Source organism: Oryctolagus cuniculus, chromosome 10, assembly GCF_051225735.1.
Source record: "Oryctolagus cuniculus isolate XC-2025 breed Fujian yellow rabbit chromosome 10, ASM5122573v1, whole genome shotgun sequence".
In the NCBI taxonomy this organism is placed as follows: domain Eukaryota; kingdom Metazoa; phylum Chordata; class Mammalia; order Lagomorpha; family Leporidae; genus Oryctolagus; species Oryctolagus cuniculus.
The window spans coordinates 29,659,680-29,686,653 of NC_142876.1; the positions used below are offsets into that span (position 1 = coordinate 29,659,680).

Consider the following 26,974-nt stretch of genomic DNA (forward strand, 5'->3'; position numbering starts at 1 on the left):
ACTTGACAGGAAGAGGAAACCAAGCTTGGGATGGGGAGCTTGCTGGAAAGAATGGTGTCAGGAATTCCAGGTTTGACTCTTGTGCTAACTTGCTGTGTGACCTTTAGCAAGCTGCTTAGCCTCTCTGTGCATCTGTTTACATACCTTGAAAGCACCCCTTCCCAGATGGACGTGGTGGGTACAGCAGCAGCGTGAGGGGTGTAAGTTGTTGCACGTGTGGTGGGGAAGACGCCCTCCTGATGCTTGCAAGAACACGCCTTCCCTGAGGGGCTTCGCGTCCCCCTGTTTCCTGCGTGTCCTCACTGTCCTTGCCGCCGCCTCAGGCCTGCGGTGCTGTGGTCTGCAGCAGACCCCTCCGTCCACACGGCCCCTCCCAGCAGGGGGTCCGCTGAGCCCTGGAGGAGCCCAAGCTGGGGTAGAGTTCAAGCTCACAGCTACACGGCCCGGCCAGAGGCTCAAGGCTGCGGGCAGTGAGGACCCCGTGTCCAGAGATGGGATGAGCTTCTTCCCCGGGGCAAGGACTGCTTCGGCTGCAAGCCCTTTGGCCGCTGCTGCACAGAGCATGAGCCGTGATCTTGGCCGTGAGAGGTCGTCCGTGGTGGAGCCAGTCCTGTGTCCCTCATCCCAGGGAGGTTGCGTTCCCTTTCTTGTCGCTCACGGACATGCAGCAGCAGCCACAGGCTGCGGTGGCCTCCTCAGAGCCTGCAGACCACAGCACACCTGGACCTTGCACCTTGGGAGCTGGACTCGACCATTGCAGGATTGCACCCCGGGATGTGTGCCTTGCTCTCTCTGCATCTCACGGCGGGATGAGAGCATCCATTGCCTTCCTTTTTCCAGGACGGTGGCGTGGCTCAGCGGCACTGTGGGTGGGTGTGAGATAAACTCTGAATGATGGCCAGGGTTTTTGGCTGCGTGATCACAGATGGGTCTTTCAGGGAGATAAACCCAAATGTGCAAGGCAGAACAGGAACGGAGGGTGTGTATGTGAGTTGGCACGGCCACCGGGAATTGCAACTGCTAACGATAAAAGGCAATCAGAGGACAGACAGAAACATCAAACATGGTTAAAACCTGCACATTTGGGGCTGTCATTGTGGCACAGTGGGTTTGATCTCCTGTCTGTGACACTGGTGTCCCATGTGAGCACTGGTTCAAGTCTTACCTGCTCCACTTTCGATCCAACTCCCTGCTCCTATGCCTGGGAAGGCAACGGAAGATGGCCCAAGTGCTGGGGGCCTGTCACCCGCACGGGAGACCCGGGTGGAATTCTAGGCTGTTGGCTTCCTGCTGGCCCAGCCCAGCCCATTGTGGCCATTTGGGGAATGAACCGTGGATGAAAGATCTCTAACTCCCACTCTCTCTCTCTCTCTAACTCTGCCTTTCAAATAAAATAAATCTTAAAAACAACAACAACAAAAACCTGCATGTTTGCCTGTGGCCCTGGCAGGTAATGGAGGCCTCTCTTCTCCTGCAGGTTCCCTCTGAAGCACCTGGGAGTCCGTGCATCTCCGAAGAGTGGGTCTGCAGACAGCAAGAAGGGAGCCCGCCCAGGGCCTGGCGGGCGGGGGTGGCCTCACGGAGGAGACTCGGGAAGGATCGATGCCTTGGCCCCCGGCACCATGTACGCGGTGTAATGACAGGTAAAGGAGCTGGAGTTTGTCCATTGCGTGTGAGTGATATGGCAGGGAGGAGAGTATATCAGCCTGCCGGAGACGTAAAGCGCCAGCCCTCGGGAAGATAACTATGCAAACACAGCGCAGCGAGGCTTGATACGATGATCGATGCCTGCTTTATCGTTATTAGTTTCTGCCCAGGCGCTGGCTGGAGCCAAGCACCGGAAGATTTAGCATCACATGGGTTCACTTCCTATGCCTTATGGGAAGGCCCAGTGCCTTTATGGATGTAGCAAGTCTTTTTTGAGAACTTGGAGTAACAAATGAAGAAGTTATTGTTATCCGTGAGCTCCCATAGGAGGCGGGGGTGGGGGGGCGGGCAGCGAAGGGCGAAGGTGCTGTTCTGTGCACCTGCGGTGTGGGAGGCGTGGCCCCACAGACTTCATTAGCCTTCAGGTTTGGTCCCGGCGTTTTCAGTGGTGGAGCAGTGATGCACGGAGCTTCCCCTGGAGAGAGGAAAAGAGGGCTTGTGGCTGCCCAGCCCCTTCAGGTGTTTCAGCATAGAGTGGGTGATCCAGGCTGGCTGAGCGGGTCGTGAGTGGGGGTCTGGAGGACAGGCAGCATCAGGCAGACAACTTGGGCCTGGCAGTTGATCCAGGCAGGCCTGCCAAGGTGAAAAGCATTGAGCTGGTCCCTAGACCCTGGAAAGCGGGGCCTTGGGACCAGGCCACGGAGCCAGCAAGGGAGGCCCCAAAGGTGAACTTGGGCCCAATGGCAGAGCTGTTCCGGGCGGACGTCTGGTTTCCACCGTGTGCGTGTCCTACAGGGTACCGCTCTGGCAACTTCCGCCGTGGGGAGAACGGCAGGCTGGGACGGAAGCAAAAATAGCGTGCGGCCTTGGGAAACTGACCGGGCCAAGGGGAGCAGGGCCAGTGGCCTGGAGGAGGAGGCCCTGGAGGGTGTGGCAAATTCCATTCCAGTGCAGGCCAGCGTCGGGGTCTCCAGGGTCAGAGCCAAGGGCTGGGGAGGGGCAGAACATTAGGACTTCTGGGTGGCCTTGTTCTAAATCGGGCAGGAAGAGTAAGTTACAGATGGAATCCAGAAGGCTGAACCCGGCTCTAGGAAATGAATCAGCCACGGGCACCAGGCCGGTCCAGGACCTGCCTGCTGTCTCTATGAGGAAACGGAATAGGGATTGAGTTCCAGGGACTCCCAAGAGCAATGGGCAAGAGATGGGCCGTGACTGGGAAGGTCTTAGCTGGGGAGCTGACCCCTCCACAGGGGCCTGGGGCTGAATATGCCCCCGTGTACTGGCCCTGGGCTAGCCCCAGACCCTAGCTTGCAGGTGATCTGTACATCTCATGCTTGATTGGGTGGGAGGTGGTGGGGAACTGGGTGGGTGAGGACGTCCACCTTACGTGTGGTGTCGGGAAGCAGGGGCAGCCTGCCTCCTGATTGAGACCAGGAGGAGCACGAGACTGGATCCGCTAGAACCTTCCTCCCCTATGTTACCAATCTGTATGGAGCGTCTGGGCACCATGCTGGGTGCCAGAGACACGAAGAGTGACAGGCGGGGGTGTGGAGGGGGCGGGAGAAAGCCAGGGCACAAAGGCTGGTCCAAGCCTCCAGGAGCCCCAGGCCCCTGTCTTCCAGATGGAGATGGTGCTGTCCCACTCGGGAGAATGAAATAAAGCTGGTGAAACACTCTGTGCGGCAGCTGGCACCACACTCCCTGATCCACGTCTTCCCTTCACGTCCATTCTCTGCTCTCGGGGGAGCTCAGGGCCTGGTGGGATGGGAGCGGGAGGGGCTGGGAGGAATGCATCCTGACTCCCGGGCTGCTGATGCTAATCAGATTCCAGGTCCGGGTTCCAAAAACCTGGCGCTCCGGACCCCTGTGTGCTTTGCTGGGTGCTCGGCCCAGCGTGAGAAAGGAGGCAGGACCTGGAATGTAGGACATTCTTGAAATGATCAGGGGGTCTTTTCTCCTCGCTTCCGATGCAGACCCTGGGAGTGAGGGCAGGGCCAGAGGCACAGGCACCCAGGGGAGACCTGGGACATGGAGTGGGGCGGCCCACTAGCAGTTGATATGGGGGAGGCTCAAATGCAAGCCACGCAGGTCACTTTAAATTCACTAATAGCTGCATTAAAAAGTGAAAGCAAGCAAGTTCAATTAATTTGAATCACGCAGGGGCTGGCGTGGTGATGCGGCAGGTTACGCTGAGGCTTGCAGCACACACACATCCCGGGGTCTCGGCGCTGGGTTCACTTCCAACTACTCAGCCCCCTGCTAATGCACCTGGGGAGGCAGCGGGAGTTGAGGGCTCAAGTGCTTGGGCCCCTGCCACCCAGGTGGGAGACCCAGTGCAATTCCTGGCTCCTGGCTGTGGGGAGTGAAGCAGCCAAAGATTCCCCTCTGTCTGTGTCTCTCTTTCTCTGTTGCTCTGCCTTTCAAGTAGATAAAAATAAACTTTTTTTTTTTAAAAAAGTTCACAGAAAAATGGAATTAAAAGATATACGTGATTAAAAACTTCCTAAGTTTTTCATTTAGCTTAGTGTGTCCAAAATATTACCATTTCAATATGTAATCATTATCAAAATTATTTCTACAAATGAGTTATTTTCCTCCTACAAAGTCTGAGCTTGGGTTGTATCTTAGACTGCTAGCACGTCTCCGCGTGGGTCAGCCACATGTGAAAAGCAGGCCTGGAATCTGGACTATCTCGCCAGGAGCACCCAGAGGCCAGGTATACCCTGAGCTGAGCAAGGAGGATCTGCTGCAGAGTTCCCTTGGCCTGAAACATCAGTGAGGAACTCCTGGGGGAATTCACTCCAGAGGGGTCTTGAAGAGCTTGTCCCTGGTGGGGACAGCCCTTGGCTGCAGGTCTTGGCCGGCGAGGCCCAGGACTCCGCCACTCGCCGGCTCCGAGACTGACTTCGGGTAGTTCTAGAAGCTCCCTGAGCCCCAGATGCTGCAGTAGAAAGAGAAGCATTAACTTCAGTCTCGCTGCGTAACCCGGACGGCTGAATAAAATCATGAATAATTGCTCTGTGACACGCGATGTCAGCAAACGGCTATTTTTATTTTTCTAAATCAAATGAAAACAGACTTGAGTTCCCCACTGGCTGAGTTTGGCACGTGTCTTCCCAGCAGGCATCTCTGTAGCCCTGTTTGCCTCTTCCCTTCCGTCGTGTAGTTGGAACCTTTGCAGGGATGCGAGTGAGGCCCAGACGCCAGCCCAGGGAGGTGACAGCTGCCTGCGGCCAGCCTGTGTCTCTACCCCTGCTCTACCCAACGGGATGCTGGAGCCCCCGGGCCAGTAGCACCAGCAAGGCACTGCCACTTAACAGGACCAGGGTTGCCAGCTCTGCCACGACCCCACCTCTCTTGGGGTCCAGCTCAGGGACCCTCCCCTGAAAACTGTGTCCTTCAACCCCCTGGCCCCTCCCTACCTTATTTGCCTCCTTTGTTCTCCGAGCCATAAAAACACATGATCCCTCCTTGGGTCAAGGAACCCAGATCTCATTGTTACCAACTGCGGCTGCTCCTTTGGGGAGCATGCGTCTTATTTCGTGAGCAGCATGTGCTGTAGCCGCCGGCCCCCACCGACCGCAGAGTGTGGCCACTGCTGTGTGCAGTTGTTAACGCAGCTCCCCGGTGTCTGTCGGCACCAGTGCCCTGCTAGGTCAAGTTCTCTTATGCTGCCCAGGCCCAACTGAAGAGTGAGCTAAACAGTGCTGCCTTCCGGAGTCCTCCTGAAACTCCAAGGAGCCCGTGAACATGTCCTTTGTAAAGTTAGTGGGCAACACTCTGGATTCCAAACTGGAGGCATCTTGTGTGTGGGTAGGGTTGGGGCTGCAGCTTTGATCCCAGAGGTGCCCGGTCTCCCCACAGATCCCTGGCACAATCCCCAGGCACCTGCATTGGTGAGCGCCCCTGAATTAACCTCCTGCCCTTCTCTGGGAGGAGAGAGGGACTTGTGTGTTAGCCACAGCAGTAGCTTTCTCTGACAGCTCTATTTCTCCTTGGCCTGCTGGGTGTCGAGCCAGACCCTGAGTTTGGATCCACCCAAGTTAGGAAAATTCACCGCCCTGAGACTGGGGGTTAGGGGAAGCCACACATGGAAGGAAGCTGTCTAGGATCCAGAACTCCCCCACCTCCCTGGCTTGGGTTTGGGAAGCCGGACCCCTCCCCCGCACCTCTCCTCCCCAGCAAGTCCCACCTCCTGTGGCCTGGCAAGGAGGGAGCAGGATCAGGATGTGTAGGAGAGTGACCTGAAGAGTAACCGCATTTGCAGAGCAAAGGGAAATTCTCAGATCCGGGTGCTGAAATGGTGTTTGTAAGGTTGGCTCTACGCTGGATTGTGTGTGTTTGGCTTTGTGGCCCGGTGGCACTCACTGCAGTGGGGTTTGGGGCCCCCGTGTTACTGCCTCCCTAGACTGAGGGGCCCACACCTTCCCGACAGCTGGTTCCCGCTTCCTGCGGCCTCTTCCAGGGCCCGAGTGCTCAAGACTGTCATGAGCCTTACAGTCCTCCAAAGTGTCGTTGCAACTTGCTATTTATTTCAACAGGCAATCCCGGTGGGATAGGGTCTCGGTCTCTCTCTCTCTGTCTCTCTCTCTCTCAACTGTATGTATTTGAGAGACAGGAGAGGGAGGCAGACAGAGCCCCCATCTACCTGTTCACTCCCTAAATGCCTGCAGCAGTTGGAGCTTGGCTGGGACCAAGCCAGAAGCCCAGAACTCAGCGCTACACATGGATGGCAGGAGCCCAACAATTTCTTGAGCCATCACTTCTACCTCCCAGGGTCTGTGTTAGCAGGAAGTCAGAATTGGGAGTCAGAGCCAGGTATTCCAGCGTGGGGGAGGGGCATCCTAACTGGTGTCCTCATCATCAGATCAAACACCCACCCCCATGCACCTGGGTGAGAGCAAGCTTCCCGCAGCGAGCTAGTCCTGTGGCCGGTGCACGTGGGTTCAAAAACGCAAAGCTCTTATCTGCCAACGATCGGAGAACATTCGGGCAGCACCCTTTCCCCTGCACGTGTAGTGGTGTGTGACCCTGTCCTGCAAGATCAGTCTCGTCCTTGCTTCCTGGGGCCCCCAGGGAGCAGCTTGTGATAAATCACCTTGAAGTTTGTGGCGTGAGAGGCAGAAGGCCACCCTGCCCTTGACTGATGACCTTCCTGTGTGTATTTAACGATTTTAATTTTTCATGATTCTTCTGATAAAAATAGTGCCCGACTGAAAACAAATACATTTGTATTTTCCATCTCCTTAATTAGCTTCTAATTTGGGGGTTCTTATTAGCGTAAAAATCATCTCCCTGAAATGGTCCTTGGGTGATTAAAAAAATATATGAAAAGCACAATCAGTCCTAGAGAGATGGTGCTATTTAATTATGCTGATTGGCCAACTCGAGGCCTCCGGCAACGGGAACCTCTCAGAATAAGCTTGATTTGTGTAATTTGGTTTTTAAAATTTTGGGATGCATATTTATCGCGTTCAGCCGTGGGGTGGTGTTCTCCTTGTGACTGCGACTTTGCCTCCCGGTGGGGGGTGGGCAGAGGAGCCCCAGGGGCTGCTGAGGTCGCAGCTTCCGCTGAGCTCAGGGTCGCTGGCAAGGCCTGGCCTGAGGGGAGCGTGAGGTCCCCAGCTTGTTGGATAATTCGAAAATGTCTTTCACATAAAAAATGGGAAAGGCAAAAGGTCACCCAGAGCCAGGCTGGGCAAGGCTGGGCTGCTAGGATTTTGGAGGTCGGAGTCTCCCGTGAAGGCGTGGGGAATGAGTATATCCAGGACAGAACCGCATGGTGCCCCAGAACTCGGAGACACTGGGAAACCCAGCTGCTCACTAAGATGTGTCTCTCGCCCTCCAGGTGCACGGATCAATGTTAGCTTTGCTCACACTTGGTTGAGCAAGGAGGGACAGGACTGCATCCATGAAGCAGAGCCTGACCCTGTCAAGCCGGGGATCCCCTACCCCTTTATGCAGGGGCCATCCTCCCTACCCCTGCCCCAAAGCCACGGCCACATCCAGACCCAGGGAAGCTCTTCTGGATAGATGACCTAATGTCTTCAACGTCAATGATGCCGATGGAGTGAAAGGGGCATGGGAAGGGGGACTGGTGGATCGGTATGGATTAACGGAGCCTTAAGTGACACTGATCATATGCTGTCTGTAGGTTTGTCTGAAGGCTGATTCAAGTTCACAGTGGAGACGGCACATGTGTGTGAGACAGTGAGGACTTAGTGGTGATTTTTTGGACGTGTGATACTGTAGCAATGTTAGGTGCTGAAGTGTATACAGATGGCATCTTAGGATATCTGGGATTTTCTTTAATGGGTTTAAAGAAAAAAGGGATGTGGATGAAGCACAAACAGGCTATTGAGTATTGTTGAAGCCAGTTTGGTGACTGCTGATGGGTACATGGAAAGTTTGTGTTTGAACATTTCACCACCAGAAAAGCAGCAGCAGCAGCAGCCCTGGGCCTGCCAGCTGGCTGAGCCCTGGGATTTCACCGCTGGTGTTCACCTGGCGGAATCCTTCCTCAGGCCAATAATTTACAGCTTTTCCTGGGGGGTGGTTCACTCATTTTTCAAAAAGAAAAGATTAATGTATGTATGCAAAATGCAGAGTGAGATAGAGATATATATAGATCTTCCCTCTGTCAGCTCACTCCCCAAATGCCTGCAACAGCCAGGTCTAGAACAGGCTGAAGCCAGGAGCCAGGGACTCCATCCTGGTCTTCCATGGGTGGCAGGGACCCAAGCACTTGGACCATCTTCTGCTGCCTTCCCAGGTGCATTAGCAGGGAACCGGATCTGAAATGGAGCAGCCGGGACTCAAATCAGCACTGATGTGGGGTGATGCCAGCTTTGCAGGCAGTAGCTTAACCTGCTGTGCCAACAGCATGGGCTTGACCCCTTAGGAGGGGACCAGGAGGGAGCATGTTTTCCCAGGCCAGAATACTGCAGGGGCCATGCGCAAAAGCAGTCCAGGCTAAGGTGGGTTAGAGAAGGTTGCGTAGATGCAGACTAAAAGTTTCTTTGGCGCCTTGGCTGTGCTGGTACTTGGGGTGCACCTTGAGTCGGGGTGGCCGGCAGCAATGCAGAGTTCCCCCAGAGCGTTTGTCATGTGCTTTGAAGGAGACGGAGACCTCCAGCCCCTGCAGGGAACGTCAGGGCAAGGTCAGGGCAGTTTGTTTGCTCACTGGGCATCGGACAATCTTGCAAACTTTCTAAGCCTCGCTTTTCCTGTGTGCAAAATGAGCTCAAGAGCAGCAGCCCCCAACCTCACCAGGATGTGAAGCGGCTTTGGATGTTTCTGTGAGCTCAAGACTGGGGGCTGAGTTGTGTGATGATTATTTAGGGTCCACCTGTGTTTGCTGGGAGGCCCAGCCTATCTGCACATACAGGGTGCAGGCTAACATCACCCAGAGGGTGGTGAGGTAGGGGAGGAGGAGGAGTCCCTCTACCCTTCTGGGGCTTGTGATGGAAGAGGGGAGGGGTTGGGGTAAGCATGAGGGGACTGGCAAAGCCATCCAGCCCATGGGGATATGAACAGCCTGGCTTCAGAGAACAAGGGGACTGCTCTTGGCCGGGGTGGTCTGTGTGGGCCACCTGGAGGAGGTGGTGGCTTAGAGGGGCCATGCCTCTGTTGACTGTTGCTCTCTCAGCTGAAACACTTCCCTCCCCTGACCTCCACATGCCCACATTGTGCAGCTGAGCACATACGCCTTGTTTGGATTGCAGTATCATCTGACCGGGGGGCCCACAGCTGCAGGCTCCAGAGCTGGGGTCGATACTCCCCCTACCCAGCCCTGCCCACCTTCCTCCTGTCTTCACCCCTGTCTCTGCTCTGTTTCCTTCTCCCAACAGAGCTCAGAGATGCTGGGATTACTTCCATCCACACTCACTCCTGCCCTGTGTTTTAAATTAAAAAAAAAAAAAAAAGTAGAAACCACTGAGTCAAGGCAAAGAACCGGGACTCAGACACCCCAGTCTTCACATGGAAATGTGGGTTAGCTGCATCAAACCGCTTCGGAGCACAGCCCTGGGAAAAGTCCTGGAGAGGCGGGCAGTGGTTGTTCAAGTAGAGGTGAAGGGACTTGTGGCGCACAGGAAGCTGGCTCAGCATCTTGGGTACCGAGAGCTTGCTGGGGGTGCATGGACTTATTCAAGCTGGGAACAGTGGTCAAAAGCAGATGCTGCCGGTGCCACGGCTCAACAGGCTAATCCTCCACCTAGCGGCACCGGCACACCGAGTTCTAGTCCCAGTCAGGGCGCCGGATTCTGTCCTGGTTGCCCCTCTTCCAGGCCAGCTCTCTGCTATGGCCAGGGAGTGCAGTGGAGGATGGCCCAAGTGCTTGGGCCCTGCACCCCATGGGAGACCAGGAGGAAGCACCTGGCTCCTGCCTTTGGATCAGCGCGGTGCACCGGCTGCAGCGTGCTGGTCGCGGCGGCCATTGGAGGGTGAACCAACGGCAAAAGAAAGACCTTTCTCTCTGTGTGTCTCTCTCACTGTCCACTCTGCCTGTCAAAAAAAAAAAAAAAAAAGTGGATTCCGTGGTCACGTGCAGTGAAGATACCAGTTAGGACGTCCAGGTTCTGCGTCAAGTCCCAGTGCTTGGATCAGATTCCAGACTGCTGTTGATGCCTACCTGGGAGGCAGCAGGTGCTGGCTCAAGTGGTTGGGTACCCTGGGGAGTGAGCCAGTGGATGGACCATCTCTGTCTTCACTTCTGTTTCTTGCCCTTCAAATATAAATGCGTGCATACATCCATAAGACATTTCACAAGAGCACTTGCTGCCGGGGAGACCGTGCTGTCCTTTTGTGTGCACAGCACAGGTGGCTCGTAGTGGCCACTTGGACAGGTGTGTCCTGTGCCCTGCCCTGGGCCACACCCCCTTTTAAAGGCACGCTGGACACATGCCCAGTCCTCAGGAGTCCTGGGTGGATGGAGCAGGGCTCTCTGAGGGTGGGCTATTGTTAGTGTTGGTATTTTGGGAAAAGACTGACTCAGTGCCTGGCAGGGGCGCCCCCGCTGTGGACGTGCCCAGTGACTGCAGACCTTCCTCTTTGGGGTTTGGCTCTGCCGCATGGGGCAGGTGACGTTGTGTCTCGGAGCCTCAGTGGCTCTGCCACAGAGAAGAAATAAGGCATGAGACATGCTGCTGCCCCCAACTTCTGTTTCTCTGTCTATGAAATGGCAATAATTAGGTTACCTGTGTTCCTGACCCTGTTTGACTATGAACTGAGAGTTTATTGGACAGTGGATGCAGAAACACTTTCAGGCAAACATGAAAAAGATGCACGCATGTGTGCTCATCTAGCAAGCATTCATGGAAGGGAGCTGGTGCTGTGGCATAGCGGGTAAAGCCGCCGCCTGCGACACTGACATCCCATACGGGCACTGATCCCAGTTCCCGAGGCTCCACGTCTAACCCAGCTCCTTGCTCATAGCTTGGGAAAGCAGCAGCAACTTGGAGCCCAAGTACTTGGAGCCTGTACCCACATGGGAGACCTAGAAGAAGCTCTGGGTTCTTGGCTTCATCCTGGGCCAGCCCCAGCCATTGTAGCCATTTAGGGAGTAAACTAGTGGTTTGAAGATTCACTCTCTCTCTTTAAAATATTTTTTTAAGATTTTTTATTTATTTGAGAGTTAAATAGAGAGGAGAGGCAGAGAGTCAGTCTTCCACCCGCTGGTTCATTCCCCAACTGGCTTCAATGGCTGGAGCTAAGTTGATGCAAAGATAGGAGCTCCTCTGGGTCTTCCACACAGGTGCAGGGGGCCAAGGACTTGGGCCATCCTCTACTCCTTTCCCAGGCCATAGCACAGAGCCAGATCAGAAGTGGAGCAGACAGGACTTGAAGCGGTTCCCATGGAGGGTGGCAGCTTTACCAACTATGCCACAGTGCCAGCCCCTCAAATAAAATCTTTAAAAAACCACATTCATGGAAAAAGAGGATTCAAAGATAAGTAATTAAATAAACTTTCCTTTGATTTCCACTTCCCATGAGTGTTGTTGAAGATCCCTTGTCCAAACCCACATCCACACACTGTACCTGGAAGACAAAAATCTCAAGGTGGTGACATGTATCCATGTTGTGGCACGGAGGCCCGAGCAGGTGAGACCTTAGCCCCAACCCTAGACTTGTTTGGGTTGGCCTTGGGACCATTGGATTGCTTTTCTGGCCCCTTGCTGTCCCCATAGAGTGTGGCGTGAGGGGGACACACACAGGCCAGGCTAGCAGAGCTGGTATCTTGCTGTGCCCTTAAAGCCGCAAACCACCAGGGCATGAGGGGGTGGGGTGGTGGTGCCACAGGTTACAGTCTTCAGAGCCGTAAAGCTGGGATCAGATGCAAGAAACCACCATCCTCATGCCTGCCAGCCAGGCCTCCCACGCCCCATGGAACAAAAGGTTGGGAAAGGCTTTTAATGGACCAATGTGCATCCTGCCGTTTCAGCTGCCTTTCAGGAGACAGGGGTGGATATTTTTATATGAAAGAGAGACCCTCCTTAAAGCAGCTGGCCCTGGCCCTCAGCGGCTTTTGTGAGTCAGGGAATATGTATCTTCTCCCAGCCCTGGTAGATACCGGTCAGGTGGCCAGTGGGGCTGAGACCAGCCAAGCACTTACCCACCCATTTACACTATTGCTTTGTAACTCAGCCCTCACTCCAGCCTTTGATTAATGGCTCATTCTTTACATGAACACTTGTCTGGAATCTTCTCCCCATCAATGGTCAATTTTAGCAAGTGCTGGTGTTGACCTGGGAGCCGTGCAGTGAGTCCTGGAGTGCCAAGTCTGCTCTCTCTGGCCAACATTTCCCGTACCAAACATAAAGATCCCCGACTAACGCACAATTTCAGGGCCATGTGATATGGCGCAAAGAGCGTGAGACTGTGAGTTGGGAACTTGGTGGCCAACGAGAGCCATGTGGCCTCTCCAAGCCTCAGGCTCTCCCGTGATGGGTGGGGTGGGGACAACAGGAAGTTGCTCCCCTAAGCCTCTGAGACACCATGGGGGCCAGCCCAAGGGTGTATGGTGGGCCTGCAGTCAATTAATCATTGTTCATATTGCAAAACCAGTTACTGCTTCATGTAAAAAAGTTAAAACAGCATGAGAGTGTTCAGTTTTGGCGGGGGCGTGAAGGAGCTTGGGGTTCACCCCTATCAGCAAAGGTCACCACTATGAGCAGGTCGGGGCATTGCCCTCCCCATGTCCGTGTCACTGTGTGCGTGGGAGGGGGCTCCCCAAGGTGCATGGAGAATGCCTGGCATGGGAGAAACTATGGAAGGGTTCCCATACCTTTTTTGTACCAAGATGAACATCTCTTTGAATCCCATTTTCCAATGGGCTTGTAGAAGCGCTGTCCTAGTTGTCTGTGTCTGTATCATAGATCTGGAAAATATGCCCATATTACAGGTGGTATCAAGCCGTGGTATCACACTGGGCAGCTTGTGTTTTCACGTAATATATCTTTAAAAAGTCTGCTCTCCTGTATCACTCTAGCTCACTTTAGTGTGCTCTCTGTAAGGTGGATATAATTTGTTAATGGAATAAAACTAATTTCACCACCTTGATGATACCTAGAAGTGGCGGTAAATTTCTTTTTTTTTTTTTATTTGACAGAGTCATAGACAGACACACACAGAGAGGTCTTTCTTCCGTTGGTTCACTACCCAAATGGCCTCTATGGCTGGAGCTACGCTGATTTGAAGCCAGGAGCCAGGTGCTTTTTCCTGGTCTCCCACACAGGTGCAGGGCCCAAGCACGTGAGCCATCCTCCACTGCCCTCCTGTGCCACAGCAGAGAGCTGGGCTGGAAGAGGAGCAACCGGGACAGAATCTGGTGCCCATATGGGATGCCTGCGCCGCAGGCGGAGGATTAACCAAGTGAGCCACGGTGCCAGCCCATGGCAGTAAATTTCAATGGATTTGACCTTTGACCTCCCCTCTCCTCCCGGGGGCGGGGTCCGAGGAGCAGTCCCTGCAGCTGAGGCTTCCATCCTTACCCAGGCTGCTGCTCTCCCATCTCCAGTGATCATTCTCCACCAGGTTCTGTGGCTCAGTGACACCAGGGCATGGGACGTCGGCCCCAGGGCCAAACCTGGGGTGCAGACCTGGGAACACAGCACATAAGACCCTGGGAGAGTGGGAGTGGAAGCAGGGACAGGTAGGGGCATCTGAATGTGAATTTGAATCAGTGTGGTTGCCCGTGGAACCAGACTGGAATTGGGGTGAAGCAGGGTGGCCGGGGAGCCGATGCGGGCATAGCCCCCTGGGGAGGGCCAGGCGCTGCACAGAGCTGGCCCAGTGCACCTCCAGCACCACTCAGCCTTCCCGGTCCTTCCGTATGAGGCTGTCCAGCACACCCGGTTCCCTCTGCACCCTGTACCCAGCCTCCTCCCTGGCCTGAGGTGACTGACCCTCCGCTGTCTGTGTGGCTCAGAATCTTAGCCCCCTCCGTGTCCTTCGTGCCACAACACAGGATTTCGATGACAGGGTCTTTGTTTTCCATTTTAGAAGTTTTGATGTAGAAATGGATAACTGAACGAGACCTTGTTCCCAAATTCTTATGCTCTGTCCTCCAGCGGCTCCGTTCTCCAGCCCCTTATGCTCCCAGGGCCGCCTAACCACTTGCCGCGATGCAGTATCCTTTGCCTGCCTACCCAGGCTTTTAGCCCTTACTGTCACTTCCTCCTGTGACGTCAGGAAGATGTAGCAGGGTTCCTACATCCAGTGACAGCAGCAGCTGCGGCTGGACTGGTCAGAGGGCGTGGATTCCAGTCCCAGGTCAGCCACTGGTGAGCTGGGCCAACGTGCACAGGGCCCTTTCCTCAGTGGTCACACAGGTGCGCTGTGTGACCCGAGGTCCTTTTCCAGGCTTCTGTGGGACCAGGGAGCCCGGTGGTGGTAAGTCTGGTCTTCTAACCCCAGCATCGGGTAGCAAATGAAATGTCATGTTCTCGGCTCGGGGCCTCCCCTCCCTGGTGCCTGGCGCGCTCTCTTCAGCTCAGCGTTCCGACACAGTGGCTTGTCTAGGGTTATAAAGTGATACACATGTGCATGTCCCCATGATTTGTGAGTCTGTTCACCGGGCTGCAGGTTTGTGAAAGACTTTCACTGCTAGTGCATGAAAAAGGCATCTCTCTCACACATTTCCCGCTAGCCCCGAGACCTAGCTTCTAAGTGAATAGGAATCAATGCAGCAGCCAACTGCCCCGCAAGGGCCCACTTACATTGTGTCGCAGGCTGCTGCGCCCGCCTTGCCCTGCCACCTTGTCACATCCCGTAAGGTAGCAGGAAGCACAACTTGCATCTGGGTTGGTGGGCGCCTTTGCCAAGGCTGTGTTGCTGTGTGGATGCCTTGTCTGCTGTTCACCTCTTCCTGTCCAGGGTGTGTCTGAGTCTGTTGGAACCCTCAGCGTGAGCTTCATCTTAGGAAAGAAATCTCATGCTACTCATCAGTCAATCAGCTATTAGACCAATGAGTTGTTCAATCCGGGGTTGTCATGCTCAGCACCCTTCAAACTCGGTGTAACCTCAGGGGAGCCCCTGACGTAGCCCCACACCTTGGGAGCTGGCTTCAGCCAGCCTCTCCCCTCCTCTTCCCTCACTCGCTGTGTGCACTAAATGCCTCTGGGGTCTGTGGCTTCTTTCTGATCCAATCCTGCTGTCCAGATCAGCAGCTCCTGCCCTGGACACACGCAGTAGGAGCCCAGCAGGTGTCCCCGCAGCCTCTCACACCCCCAGCACCCGCCCAGTCCTCACCCAGCTCCAGTGCGAATGCTCTCCTGGTCTCTGGCTTGCTTCTTCCAACCCTCCTAGTAGCTCTCTGCTTTTGGGATGAAGGCAGAGGTTCATCCCGGCCCCACACGCTCCTGCCCACCGCGTCAGTCGCTCTTCTCCTTGGGTTGGTGGAAGAAGCCATGCTTTCCTGCTCTCGTGCAGTGTGCACACAGCCGTCCCCGCCTGAGCACCTCCCTCGCCTTTGCTGGGTTGACCCCAGCTCACCCAGCAGAGAGCAGTGAGGCCAAGCCTTCCCTGGTCCTCTGGGCTGGAATAGGCCCCTGATCCACGGGTCTTAGTCCATTTGGGCTGCTGTAGCATTTGGTGACGTCTGGAGACAGTTTGCTTGTCACCTACTTGGGAAGGAGGCATTGAGTAGGCAGAGACTGTGATACCACCTGACGTCCTGCAGTGCACAGAGTGGCCTCCCCCCGCAGCCCACCCACCAGAGGACCCCCAGAATGTGCCAGGCCCTGGGGAAGCCAGGCCCACTGGAAGCTGACCCTGTGAAGCCCTCATCCGGGCCCTGCGGCCCCAGCCCGGGGCTGTGGAGGGCTGCAGGTGGGACCTGTGGGCCAGCGTGAGTGGGAGCCTGATCAGATGTGTAGGGGTCGATCTCTGCAGGCGGCGCCAGCATCTTTGCAGCAACCTTACAACCAACCCATTGGAGCCTGCCGCCGCTGCCGTCTGATTTTCCTAGGGGCCTCCGGGTGCTGGAGATTCAGTGGGGGCACGGATGCAGAAGGTGTTGCTTGAAGACGTGGCTGCCTTTGGGAGGCATGAGGACACAGGGCAGGTGTGAGTCATACTCCCTCCCACTCTCAGCCCCCGGAGTGGACCCCGTTTTCACCGAGGGCGAGTCTGAGAAAAATGCGCTTTAAGTCCCGGTGCTGAAGGAGGGCGGGTGGGCCAGTGTAGCTCGGCACGGCTGGCGTTCAGTGCGTTGGAGTCCAGGGCTTTCCTGGCCTTAGAAGCAGCCCCAGCCCCTGGAAGTGTATGTGGCTGGGAGGTCCCACACCATTCTCTGGGCCTGTGGGTGGCTCTGCAGAAAGTGGCTGGATCCTAGCCCACTGTGCGAGGTAGCCAGGCACATGCCCTGTCCAGCACAGCTCCCACCTGCGTGGGTGCAATCAGCTTGTCTTGGCCCCTGGGTGGACCCTGCTGGGGAACCTCACTTGGGTTGAAGAGACAGCAGCCAGGACTTATCTTGAATAGTGACTGAGACAGGCACGTGGCAGCAGCATCTGCAAGGGATGATTGGGGAAGCAAGGCTAGGATCGGGTCACTTGTGTAGTGGTTCTCAACCCTGCACTGCACGTTAGAACCTTCTGGAAGCTTTGAGAAAATTCCAACAAGGCCATTTCCCAGAGCAATCGCAGCCGTCTCTAGGGGTGGGACTTGGGCACCAGCGATTTTTCAATTCTTCCAGCAGACTTTGACAGGCAGCCCAGGAAGAGAACCATTGATTTCAAGTCAGTCTGGCCACACTGAGGCTTGTAACAGGGGTGCAAGCAGCACTCTGGTTGGAGCTCAGGGAGGAAGTCACAGGACCGACAGGCTCTGATGCAGAGGCCTGCTGCCCCTCCAGCCGTACGACTGGCTGCACCAGGACTTGGGACTGGGCAGGAAGCAGAGGTGGTGGCTGCCTGAAGCCAGGGTCCAAGGGGGCAGGTGCACACTCCTGCAGCTGGCAGGTACACTGCATGGAGGTGAGGGAGGGGGCAGGAGACAGAGGCATCCCCTGGACTTGGCCTTGAGGGGGAGCTGGTAGATTTCCTGTTGTGGTTACTCGGACATAGGTCCCAGGTGTCTTCGCTGCCAGGCTGGGAGCACCTGCAGAGCAGCAGCCGTGCCGTGAGTCTTGGTGATGTGCAGGCTTTGGCTGCCTTTCTCCGTCTCCGCTTTCCTCTCTCACCTGGATTTATGGAAGCCTTCCGATCCGTAGCCCAGTGGCTGCCCCTAGCACCTGTTCTCAAGGCAGCAGGCAGCGGGGTCCTCTGGCTCCCTCCTTTGCTCCGATGCCTCAGTGGCTGCCCCTGCTTCCAAGAGCAGAAGCCAAGGGCTTCTGGCCTGCTGACCCACCTGTGCACTTTCCCCAGCTGGCCCCCTGGTTCTCTGGGCACTCGTACCCCAGGGCCTTTGCATGGGATGTTCCCACCGCCTGGAAGCTTGGCCCCCAGAAACCTCCTGCTTCTCCGTCGCCATGTCTTTGCCTGAATGTCACCTCCCCGTGAGGCCTCTGATGGCCAGAGCTTCCTGCTTCCCCGGTGTTCACGAGTCAGCGCCACGTCTTGCATTTACGTCAACCTCCTTGCATCGGGATATGAGTGCTGGGAAAAGCGGATTTTTTTCCTGTTGCACCCCTGGTGTAAACCCAGAATCCTGAAGGTCTCCCACCTGCAGCAGGGGCCCCCATCTCTCTGTCTCCACCTCCCACGTAGGGACCAAGGGTATTGAGAGCTGGTTTAGTCATAGTCTTGGGCTCACGAGAGCCTCTCTGTTGCTCCACGTGGGATCTGCTTTTACATAATTTGCGTTTAGTTATTTTTATTAATATAGTCACCCAACAGCCCATCACTCAGCATAAAGCTAAGATTGAACAAAAACCTACATCTGACTGCGAGAGTGTTTCAAAAAGTTCACAGAAAATTGGGTTAAAAGATACGTGTATTGGGGTGCAATATTTAGGAAATGTACACATGGTATTTTTGTTATACACATTTTCCGTGCATTTTTTTTGAAGACTCTTGTCTATGATCCTGCCTCACCCCTCACCCAGGCCTCCCTGCCCGAGGTGACCGTTGTCCTTAATCCTGTGCTGTGGCTCCCATGCTTGTCTTTGACCCAGGTCTACTGCGTCTGTCTGTATTTCTGAGAGCCGTGTTTCACCGCACCTTAGCCCGAGCTGTTCTGTGACATGCCACCTCTGGAGTCCTCGCCCCCTGCAGCAGTAAAGACCCACCTGCGTGGTGTGTGTGCAGGGGTGACAGGTGATGTTTATGGAGTGAGAGCTGAGCCCTGCGTCCTCCCTCAGTGACAAATTCATAATCTCTACATCTATTAAGTACTGCCTCTGTGCAAGGCGGCCTGTGGGGTGTTTAAATGGCCCAAGGTCACACTCAAGTGGCCAGGAGCAGGATTTGAACCTATGCAGTTGGCTCCGAGGCCCCAGCTCCACCTCCACCCCTGCACTATGCTATCTCTGTGAATGAACAGCTGAGGGAGTGAGCATGCTCGCCAGGATGGCCAGTTCTGTAGGAACCGCACTACATGGCGCAGGGTCAACACAGACGCAGACACATTGCCACCCTGGAGCTGCTCAGATACTTGGTAGTTGATAGAATAGACCTTCCGATGCTTCTTAAGATATGTTTCTCTGTCTCTATTGAAAGACAGCCAGCTGGGCTTTTTCCTTACAGGATCTGGGGCCTCAACACCTACCCCAATAGGCTGAACTCTTAGGTGTGGCCGCCTGGCGTGGAGGGTGACCAGGATCCTTGCCCGTGGCCTGTGGGAAGCAGCAGGCACTCAGGGAAGAGTGGATCTCCCTCCACCCCAGGGCCCAGTAGAACTGGGCGGGCAGGGGCAGCCTGTGGGAGGGCTGGCCTTTACAGGGGCCCTTGCGTTAGGTTTGGAATAGCTCACAGTTCTGGCTTTTCGTGGCTCCCAGAAAAGAGACTGCCCTTGACAGAGACAGGTGCTTTATTGAAGCAAAGAGAGGGGTGACGTCTCCGAGGAGGCTGGGCTCAGGGTGCACATGGGGCTGGGCTTTTATCTGGCTGAAGAGGGGATGGGCTGCCTTGGGAAGTAGGGGGCTTACAGGCGAGTGAGAAGAAGGGAATAGGGGGCTTTTAGAGGCTGCCGGGAACCTTCCTCTTATCTGTCTCACAAGCTGCCCTGTGCAGCTTATCTGTTTTGCCAGCTGTTTTGCAAGGAGTCTGGGGGAGGTTGAACTTGGTTTCTGCACGGGGATCTCGCCGAAGGAGGAGGAAGTGGGGGAGGGGCAACATCTTGTGAGCTTTCTCGTCCTTCACCTTGTCGCTCAGCCACCTCCTCTTGGCACCTGGAGCGCCTGCCACCCCCACCCCCACCCAGCAGTGAGACCCTTTCTTTGTAGGAACAGTTGAAAGTGGTGGGGAACTAGAGGTCTAGGCGCAGGATTGTGCAAACAGTTGGTGCTGTCCCAAGAACAATGGCCACAGCCCCTGGTTTAGCAGGCCCAAGAAGGCACAGGGTTAGGGACACCTTGGTGGCTTTTGTCCCAGGCCCATTGCTGGGCTCCTAAGTACCAGGGTAGACCAGAAGGAGGATGTAGGCCACCGATTTCACCCTTCCTGTGTGACGAGTGGCCTGGCCACCATGCCACCATTTGTGTGAGGATGAAGCAGAGTGGGTCTGGCCAGGGCTGCTTTAACTTCCCTCACTGGCCAGACAGAGGAAGGCAGAGGGGGCCTCTCGAGGGAGCCAGACGCCCGAGAACCATGTGGGGTGGGTCTCTAGCACAGATGCTTCACCTGGGGGGGATGGGAACTGGGGACATGTAGATGTGTGACCTGGGAGGTTCCCAGGAGCCTTCAAAGTGACATGTCCCGCTGGTATCAATAGGGGGCGGCAGAGAGCAGAAGACAGGCAGCTGGGCCTCCACTGGTTGGCCACGCAGCCTGGCCCTGTTTTCCAAACACAGCCCAAGAGTCTTTGGGCTGCGTGCACGTGTGCAGTGCTATTGAAGAGGCTGGGGCCCCTTGCTCACGTGTGTGCAGTTAAGTAGGACCCCCTGGGCGGCAGGGTGGGGCCAGGAAGGAAGCAGAGGGCAGCTCTGTCAGCCCAGGCTGTGCATTAGAACCAACCCAGGAGCATCTAACAGTCTGATGCCCAGGCCCGCCCAGGACAAGGGGATGAGAGATCGGCAGGAGCGACCTGGGGACCTCATGTTCTCAGCTGCCCCAGGATTGACTGACAGCTCCGGGGACAGCCAAGTGACTTCCGGCACTGACCTGTCTGGCCTGTCCAGTGGAGATGGTAAGAGGACAGCATGTGCTCCCTTGGAGGCTGACACCAGGAGGGACCTGGGCCATCAGCCGACTCTAGCCCACCCCTAGGTCTTTGCACTGCAGCTCTGGACACGACCTCCTCAGGGCAGGGACGGTGGGGTGCTGGGGGGCCATTTTGCTTCTGGAATCGGATGTACGTGAGGCTAGCTTAGGAGTCAGGGTCAAAACAGTGGGTGTGGTATGGTAAGATGCGTGCTGGTTGGGGTGAGGCAAGACGCTAGTTGAAGACGGCCTCACTTGGGGCCTGAGGTGTGGTCATGACGCCTGGTGAAGCAGTGTTTCGGGCACCCCTGCTGGAAGGGCCAGGTTTGCTGAGTGTCTCCTGTGTGTTAGACGTGTTCATGTGTGTTACTTCTCACAGGTCTCAGACCTCGAGTGACAGATGCATATTCCCATCTCACAGAGGGAGACACTGAGGCCCAGAGAGATCTGACACCTCCTTCAGGGGCACACGGGGTGTGGGCTGCCAGATACCCACGTCCCGACTTCCATCAACTGCTGTTCCTAAGTCCAGGTGTGGAATACTCTTTACAAAGCCCCCACCCACCTTTTTTATTTTTTTTTCAAAATTGACTTCCTCTGTTTATTTTCCATGAAGATTTTTTAATATTCTTTTGGAACTTCCAATTCCACTCCATCTGTAAGGAAGGGGATCGCGAGTGTTGTGTGGATGCCCCACAGGTGCTAGTGCCCTGGGAGGTGGTGGTCTGGGTGGGAGAACTGGGGAGCTCTGCCAGGTGTCTCCGGTGGGACTGTGGAGGGGAGGAATCTCCCAGGGCAGGAAGAATCCGGAATCTGGGGCTCTCTGGTCCTCCCTGCGGAGGGACTGCTGGGAGTGCCCATTGCCTCTGTGGACCCGTGGGTCTATCTCGCACCCACAAGGGCTGTCTTGCAGGCCATGTTTCTGCGGCTGTTCCCCTTGAGGGTTGGGGACGTGAAGTGAGCTGGAGCAGACTGGAGGACCTCAGGACACTGGCGGGGGGGTGGGGGGCTCAAACCCTGCAGCCTCTTGCCCCTCCCTCAACTGCTGATCCATCTGTGCCCTGAGGAGTGGCCATGGCTGCTGGGGGTGTGGGGCTTGGGGCTGGACACGGCCTCTAATCTACCTCCCTACCACCTGCTTTGAGGACATCAAGACCCAGAATAGAAGGGAGCTGGCTGGGGGCGGGGGTCCCCAGGCCAGTAAGTAGCAAAGCTGGGACTCCTGAGTACTAGCCGGCACGCTTTGCACTCAAGTGAGGGTGGGGGGCGGGGGCAGCGATAAGAAAATGGGATGACCTTGGACCTCAGAGCCCAGTGGGGATGACCTTCCCTCTGCTATGAATTCCAGTCCGGGAGCCTGCAGGGTTGCCTCCCTTGCCAGGTCACAGAGCGCTTTTGGGTGTTTCCCTGTGTCCTGTGAGCCTCATTCAGCATGAGTGTGACAGTTGACCCCCCAGCAAGTGTCCAGGTGTTGCTCCCTGCCCGTGTGTCTCAGGGCCAGCGCCTTCTGAGAGCCTGCACGCCACTGGTTCCTGAGGTCACACGTTATTATGCCCCTGTTCCAGTTGGCACCTTGATGCCTGTCCATAGGCAGGTTTCGGTCGGCTGTGAGGACAGGAGAGGATCGCCATGCCCTCTAAGGGGTGGGAGGGGGCTATGCAGACCCCAGGTGGGGAGGGGAGGCCCAGGAGAACCGAGCAGCCAGCTCAGGGCTCCCCTGCTGGCAGCAAACAATGGCTGCCTACCTGCTTGTGCAGCCCGGGAGAAAGGCTCATTAAAAGTGGAAGCCAGGGTGGCCCGCAGCAGTCTGAACCCTTCTCCCAGTTGTCCCTGGGGACTGGGGAGGTGGAAGCTGGCCTGGAGGGCAGGGGACAGTGGTGGGCTGGATGGGCTTTCCAGAAGGAAGTGCTGAGCATCTCACCTGGACGTCTCTTCCACACTGCCACCTGTCATCACCCCTGAGCCATTGCCTGCAGCGACCCCGCCCTCTCGTCTGCACTCTGGGCTCCCCCTCCTTCACTGAGTTCCCATGGCAGGGCTGCCGGGTGACACACATGATGCCCAGTTACACATGAGTTTCAGGTAAGCAGTGCACGGGACATGCTTATATGAAATACTGTTTGTCCTTTGTCCCAACGTCAGATGTCACCGGGTATCTTGTATGTTCGTTAGCCAAACCTGATAACCTCACCCACAGAGGAATCTCCCCCCAGCAGGTCTAGGACTAAGAGGATGATGTGCGTGTGTGCTGTGGCTGCCATCCTCCTGACCGTGGCCTTGGAGGTTGTGATGGGAGATTCTGAGTCGGCAGGTCTGAGACAGGGCTAAGGCTCAGCATCTCCCATGTGCGCCCATGCCCATGCTGCTGGCTCCAGGAGCCACACTTGGAGCAGCAAGGATATGGGAGGAGTCTCAGGAATATTCATGGAAAATGCATATACTCTTTAAAAAATCTTGATCTACTTGAGGGGAAGGCAGAGATAGGGTGCTTTCTCAAATGCCCACAATGCTGGGACAAGAGCCAGGTATGCAGTCCAAGTCTCCCCCATAGGAGGCAGGAGACCCACTATGTAAGCCATCACCTGCTGCCTCATAGGGTCTGCATGGACGGGAAGCTGGAATGGGGAGCCAGAGCCGGGCCTTGAACCCAGGCACCCTGATAGGGGACCTGTGTGTTATCTTTCCATTCTGTTTTCCATGAACACTTTGCTGTTCCTTGCTAGACCAGTGTTTGCAGGCTTGAGCCTCAGGACCATGGAGTCAGGTGGGGAAGGGGCGATTTCCTCTGCCTGGAGGGGCCTCGCCTCACTCCTCTCATTCCCAGGCAGGCGGGAGAGCCCCTGCCCTGGAATCTCTCTTGGCAACGTTGCTCTTGCTGGCCTGTGGCCTCTGGGTTTTGCTCGGTTCTGGGTGGATGCACTCCATAGCTCCCAGGCTGCTGTTCTTGAGAAGGGCATGCCCCGGAGCTGGGCATGACGGCCACAATGGGCCTGGGGAGCAGAAAGTTTAGCTTTGAGTCCGCATTGAGTACTGTGTGATCTTGGGCCAGTCCCGTCCCTTCTCTGAGCCTCAGGTCCCCACTTAGAAAAGCTTGGAGTGACAGCTCCAGCAAAAGGGGGACCGTGAACCATGGTGTGGTGCAAGAGCTTCTTGGATCTGTGCACAGCCCTGGGAATATCAGGAGAGATGATGACCCCAGGAACCAGCGGGAACAAGTACAGCAAGCTCCGGGCTCGTGGTGATGAAGAGATCAGGGAAGTCTTAGGGAGGCATCGCTGCCCCATGGTACAGTGCGGGAGATTGTCTTGGTCATTACAGCTGTTGGATCTAACCCAACCCCAGCATCATACCTGACACACAGAAGGCACCCCAAACACCTCACTGAGCCCATGCTTGGCTGAAGTATATAGTGGGTTCCAGACCTGGGGCATCTGAGCCCTATGGGCAGGGCCCGGGACCTGCCAGAGCTGACTGCTGTGCAGCCCTTACTGTGTGCCTGGCTCTCTGCTACCCTCACAACACTGCTAGGTGGTAGCCACCCTTACTGCCTTTGCTCCCCATGTGAGGTGCAGAGGACTTAAGTAGCTTGCCCAAGATTCCGCAGCTTGGACCTAGGCAGCTGGACTCCAGAAGCTGTGCTGGCAAGCACTGCCCTTGGTGGATTCTCTGATAAATACAGAGCCATGTGCGTGGTGAGCCATGTTGTGAGAAGAGCCATCACTTGGCTGGAGGTTGAAAGAGTCAAGACACAGGGTGACCAGAGACCAGGTGGTGATGGTGACCAGTCTCCTGGGCGGGGCCGGTGCTGGAGCCATGGGACGGACAAGTGTGCCAGCTCCCTGGACTGCACAAGGAGAGCCTTGGGGGCTGGAAGCCCAGGCCCCGAGCTGGGCACCACCTGAGAGCACCTTCGATGCCCCTGGAACAGGGTGGTGGCTTTCCCTGAGTGAGTCAGACCCGGCTTCAGGGAGGAAGGAGCCCACCTGCTCTCTTGGAGGGCTGGACGGAGAGTGGGCGAGCAGCCGGCTGGTTGGGGTTGCCCTGGGCGGGGGGTAGGAGGACGTTCTTAGGCATTCAGATATTTACTGATATGTAGATGAGATTTGAGATGCTGGCACTGGGAGAGTCTTGGGGGGGGGGCAGACAGGTTGCCTGCCTCGCGGCTACAGCCTGGGAGAACATAGGTGACTGTGGGGCATGCAACTTGGGGGTAGGAACACGAAGAAGAGATGCTTAACCTTGGACTTCTCCCTAGAGGGCCAAGGGCATGGACAGTGGTCACAGGTACTATGGGTATTGACCTGCGGGTGCCAAAATCCCTCCATCCCCCCTCCCTGTTGCCAGTGAGAGGCTGGGAAAGGTTGCACATGACAAAATTTCCTGCCCAGATCAGCTCAAGAGATGTGCATGAATGTGTCACACGGAGGGGCAGTGATGGCACTGACATCAGGGACAGACAACCAGGGGCTTGCGGATGTGTCCCCTGGTAAGGCCAAACTGGAGAGCAAGAGGGTTTACTGGGTCCCAGTGCCGCACAAGAGGTCAGCACGGCGGCTTGGCTGCCCAGGTGGCGGCCGTGGTGGGGAGCGCCTCTCTTGGGCATTCTGAGATGCAGCTGCTCACCATCCTTTGGTGCAAAACAGAAGAGGAAAAAAGTCCGTCTCTGACTCGCCTTTCTAGGTAAGCTCTAGGCGAGACAGAAAAGCTGAGTGTTCCAGCATTGGCCTTTCTTTGGAAGTCTTGGACATAGCTCAGTTTTTTAGCTTTAATCCACTCCTTACATTTCTGGTTTTAAATTCCAGACCTGTGTGAACATTCTGGAAGGCAGAGTGGGAGGAGCGGTGTTTGCTTGCTCAGGAGTGGCAAGACGTGAAAGTTTACTAAAATCCCCAAGAGTGATAATAACAAGAATGATTTTGTTATTTTCTTAAAATTTATTCATCTCTGAAAAGCAGAGTGACGGGGTAAAAGAGAGATCATCCATCTATTGGCTCATTCCCCCAAATGCCTAGAATAGCCAGACTTGGGCTAGGCCAAAGCCCAGATCCCAGAACTCCTTATGAGTCTCCCATACAGATAGCAGGTACTCAAGCACTTGGGCCATCATCCACTGCTCTTAAGCACACCAGCAGGAAGCTGGATCAGAAGTGGAGCAGCTGAGACCTGAATCGGTGCTCAGATATATATATATATATAACCAACAGAGTCAACGCCCATCCCAACAATAGTAATTTCTTTAAAAACAATGCTAAATGAAAAATGGACACCCAATTTGTGAGCCACTGCTGTATGCCAAGCTCTTCACATTGGCAACTCTCGCCAGTGCCCTGCAAATGGATCTCACTGTCCCACGGCGTAGGCAGAAAAACAGAGCCCAAGGCTGCCCAGCTAGCATGCGTGGGTGCTTTCTGGGTCCAAGAAGAAATAAGAGAAGTAAACATCATGTAGTGTATTTCTTGTGAGATTAAATCTCTTTCTCTCTCTACAGGGTTGGCCTTTATTTGGGAGTTCACATGTTCTTCCAACATTTGTGGTCATTGGGATGCACAATCTAATTTTATGAACCAGTAGGTGCACCTTGCACCCTTTGAATGTATGTTTTATGTCTAACAGTTCCCTCATGATGGGGCTGCTTAGGTCACACAGCCCTCCCCCCACCCCCCAAGAGAAACCCTAACTGCCATGTTTCTTGGGAGGCAGCCAATGTCCCCACTTCTGTGCTTCTCTGACTTTCTCACACTTTTTTGCTTAGGGTTGTGGATTTGTCAGAGGAGGGGAATGAGCAGAAGGAGAGAGCAGGGAAATTGATAGTGACAACCCTTAGGGCAGCAGTGGTTTTTAAAGGAAAGATCATAATTTTGTTGAAAATTGCTGGAGAAGCGTTCAGTCCAAGTAGGCATATGCAAATTATATGCAAATCACGCATGGCCCTCCTATTTCATAACCTGAATGTAGCCCTTGGGAAAATGCTAATGGGGACTAGTGGCCTGGCCCTAATTAAAGAGTGTTTTCCCAGCAGTGTGGGGGCTCTAGTGAGCTTTGTTTCCATACCCTCTTTTTCTCCTCTCTCATCTCCACAGGCCAGTGGCCGGCCCTGTGAGGGCTCTTCTAACCGCAGGCTGGGTGGCAAAGGGAACATAGCCTGGAAGGTTCTAGAATCTTTCAGTAGCCCCCATCTTCTGCAGGGCTCCTAGAGTCTCGCCCAGGGCAGGGACCGCTCTGGGTCTCCTGCTTGAGGTTGCGATCCCTGGAGGACTTCTTGAAGATTGCTGGGTATCCTCTCGGGGTTCTGGACTTGGAGGCCTGGGTGCGGCCGGAGGGTGTGAGTTCCCATCCGGTTCCAGGTGACATCGATGCTGCCACTGTCCGGTGGCCTGGAGCAGCAGCGTTTGTGCCGCTCAAGGTGTGGCGCACTCATCCTGAGACACCAGGGGCGTGATGGTTGGATAGTTTAAAACACACACATCTCTTGGCCATAGGTAGGAGCTCTTGGGAATTCTGGTTATGAATGAGCAGCCTAATAGGGT

General features: G+C 55.4%; 1 protein-coding gene across 5 annotated transcripts in view; it reads left to right on the forward strand.

The window, feature by feature from the left end:
* ZBTB7C (zinc finger and BTB domain containing 7C) overlaps window positions 1–26,974 on the forward strand; it is a 310,443-nt gene that overhangs the window by 68,830 nt on the left and 214,639 nt on the right. For all 5 annotated transcript variants that reach the window (XM_089305133.1, XM_089305134.1, XM_089305135.1 and 2 more), the window contains exon 2: window positions 1,478–1,643. In XM_089305133.1, the coding sequence (XP_089161259.1) occupies window positions 1,478–1,643 (166 nt within the window). The remainder of the gene's footprint in view (window positions 1–1,477; window positions 1,644–26,974) is intronic.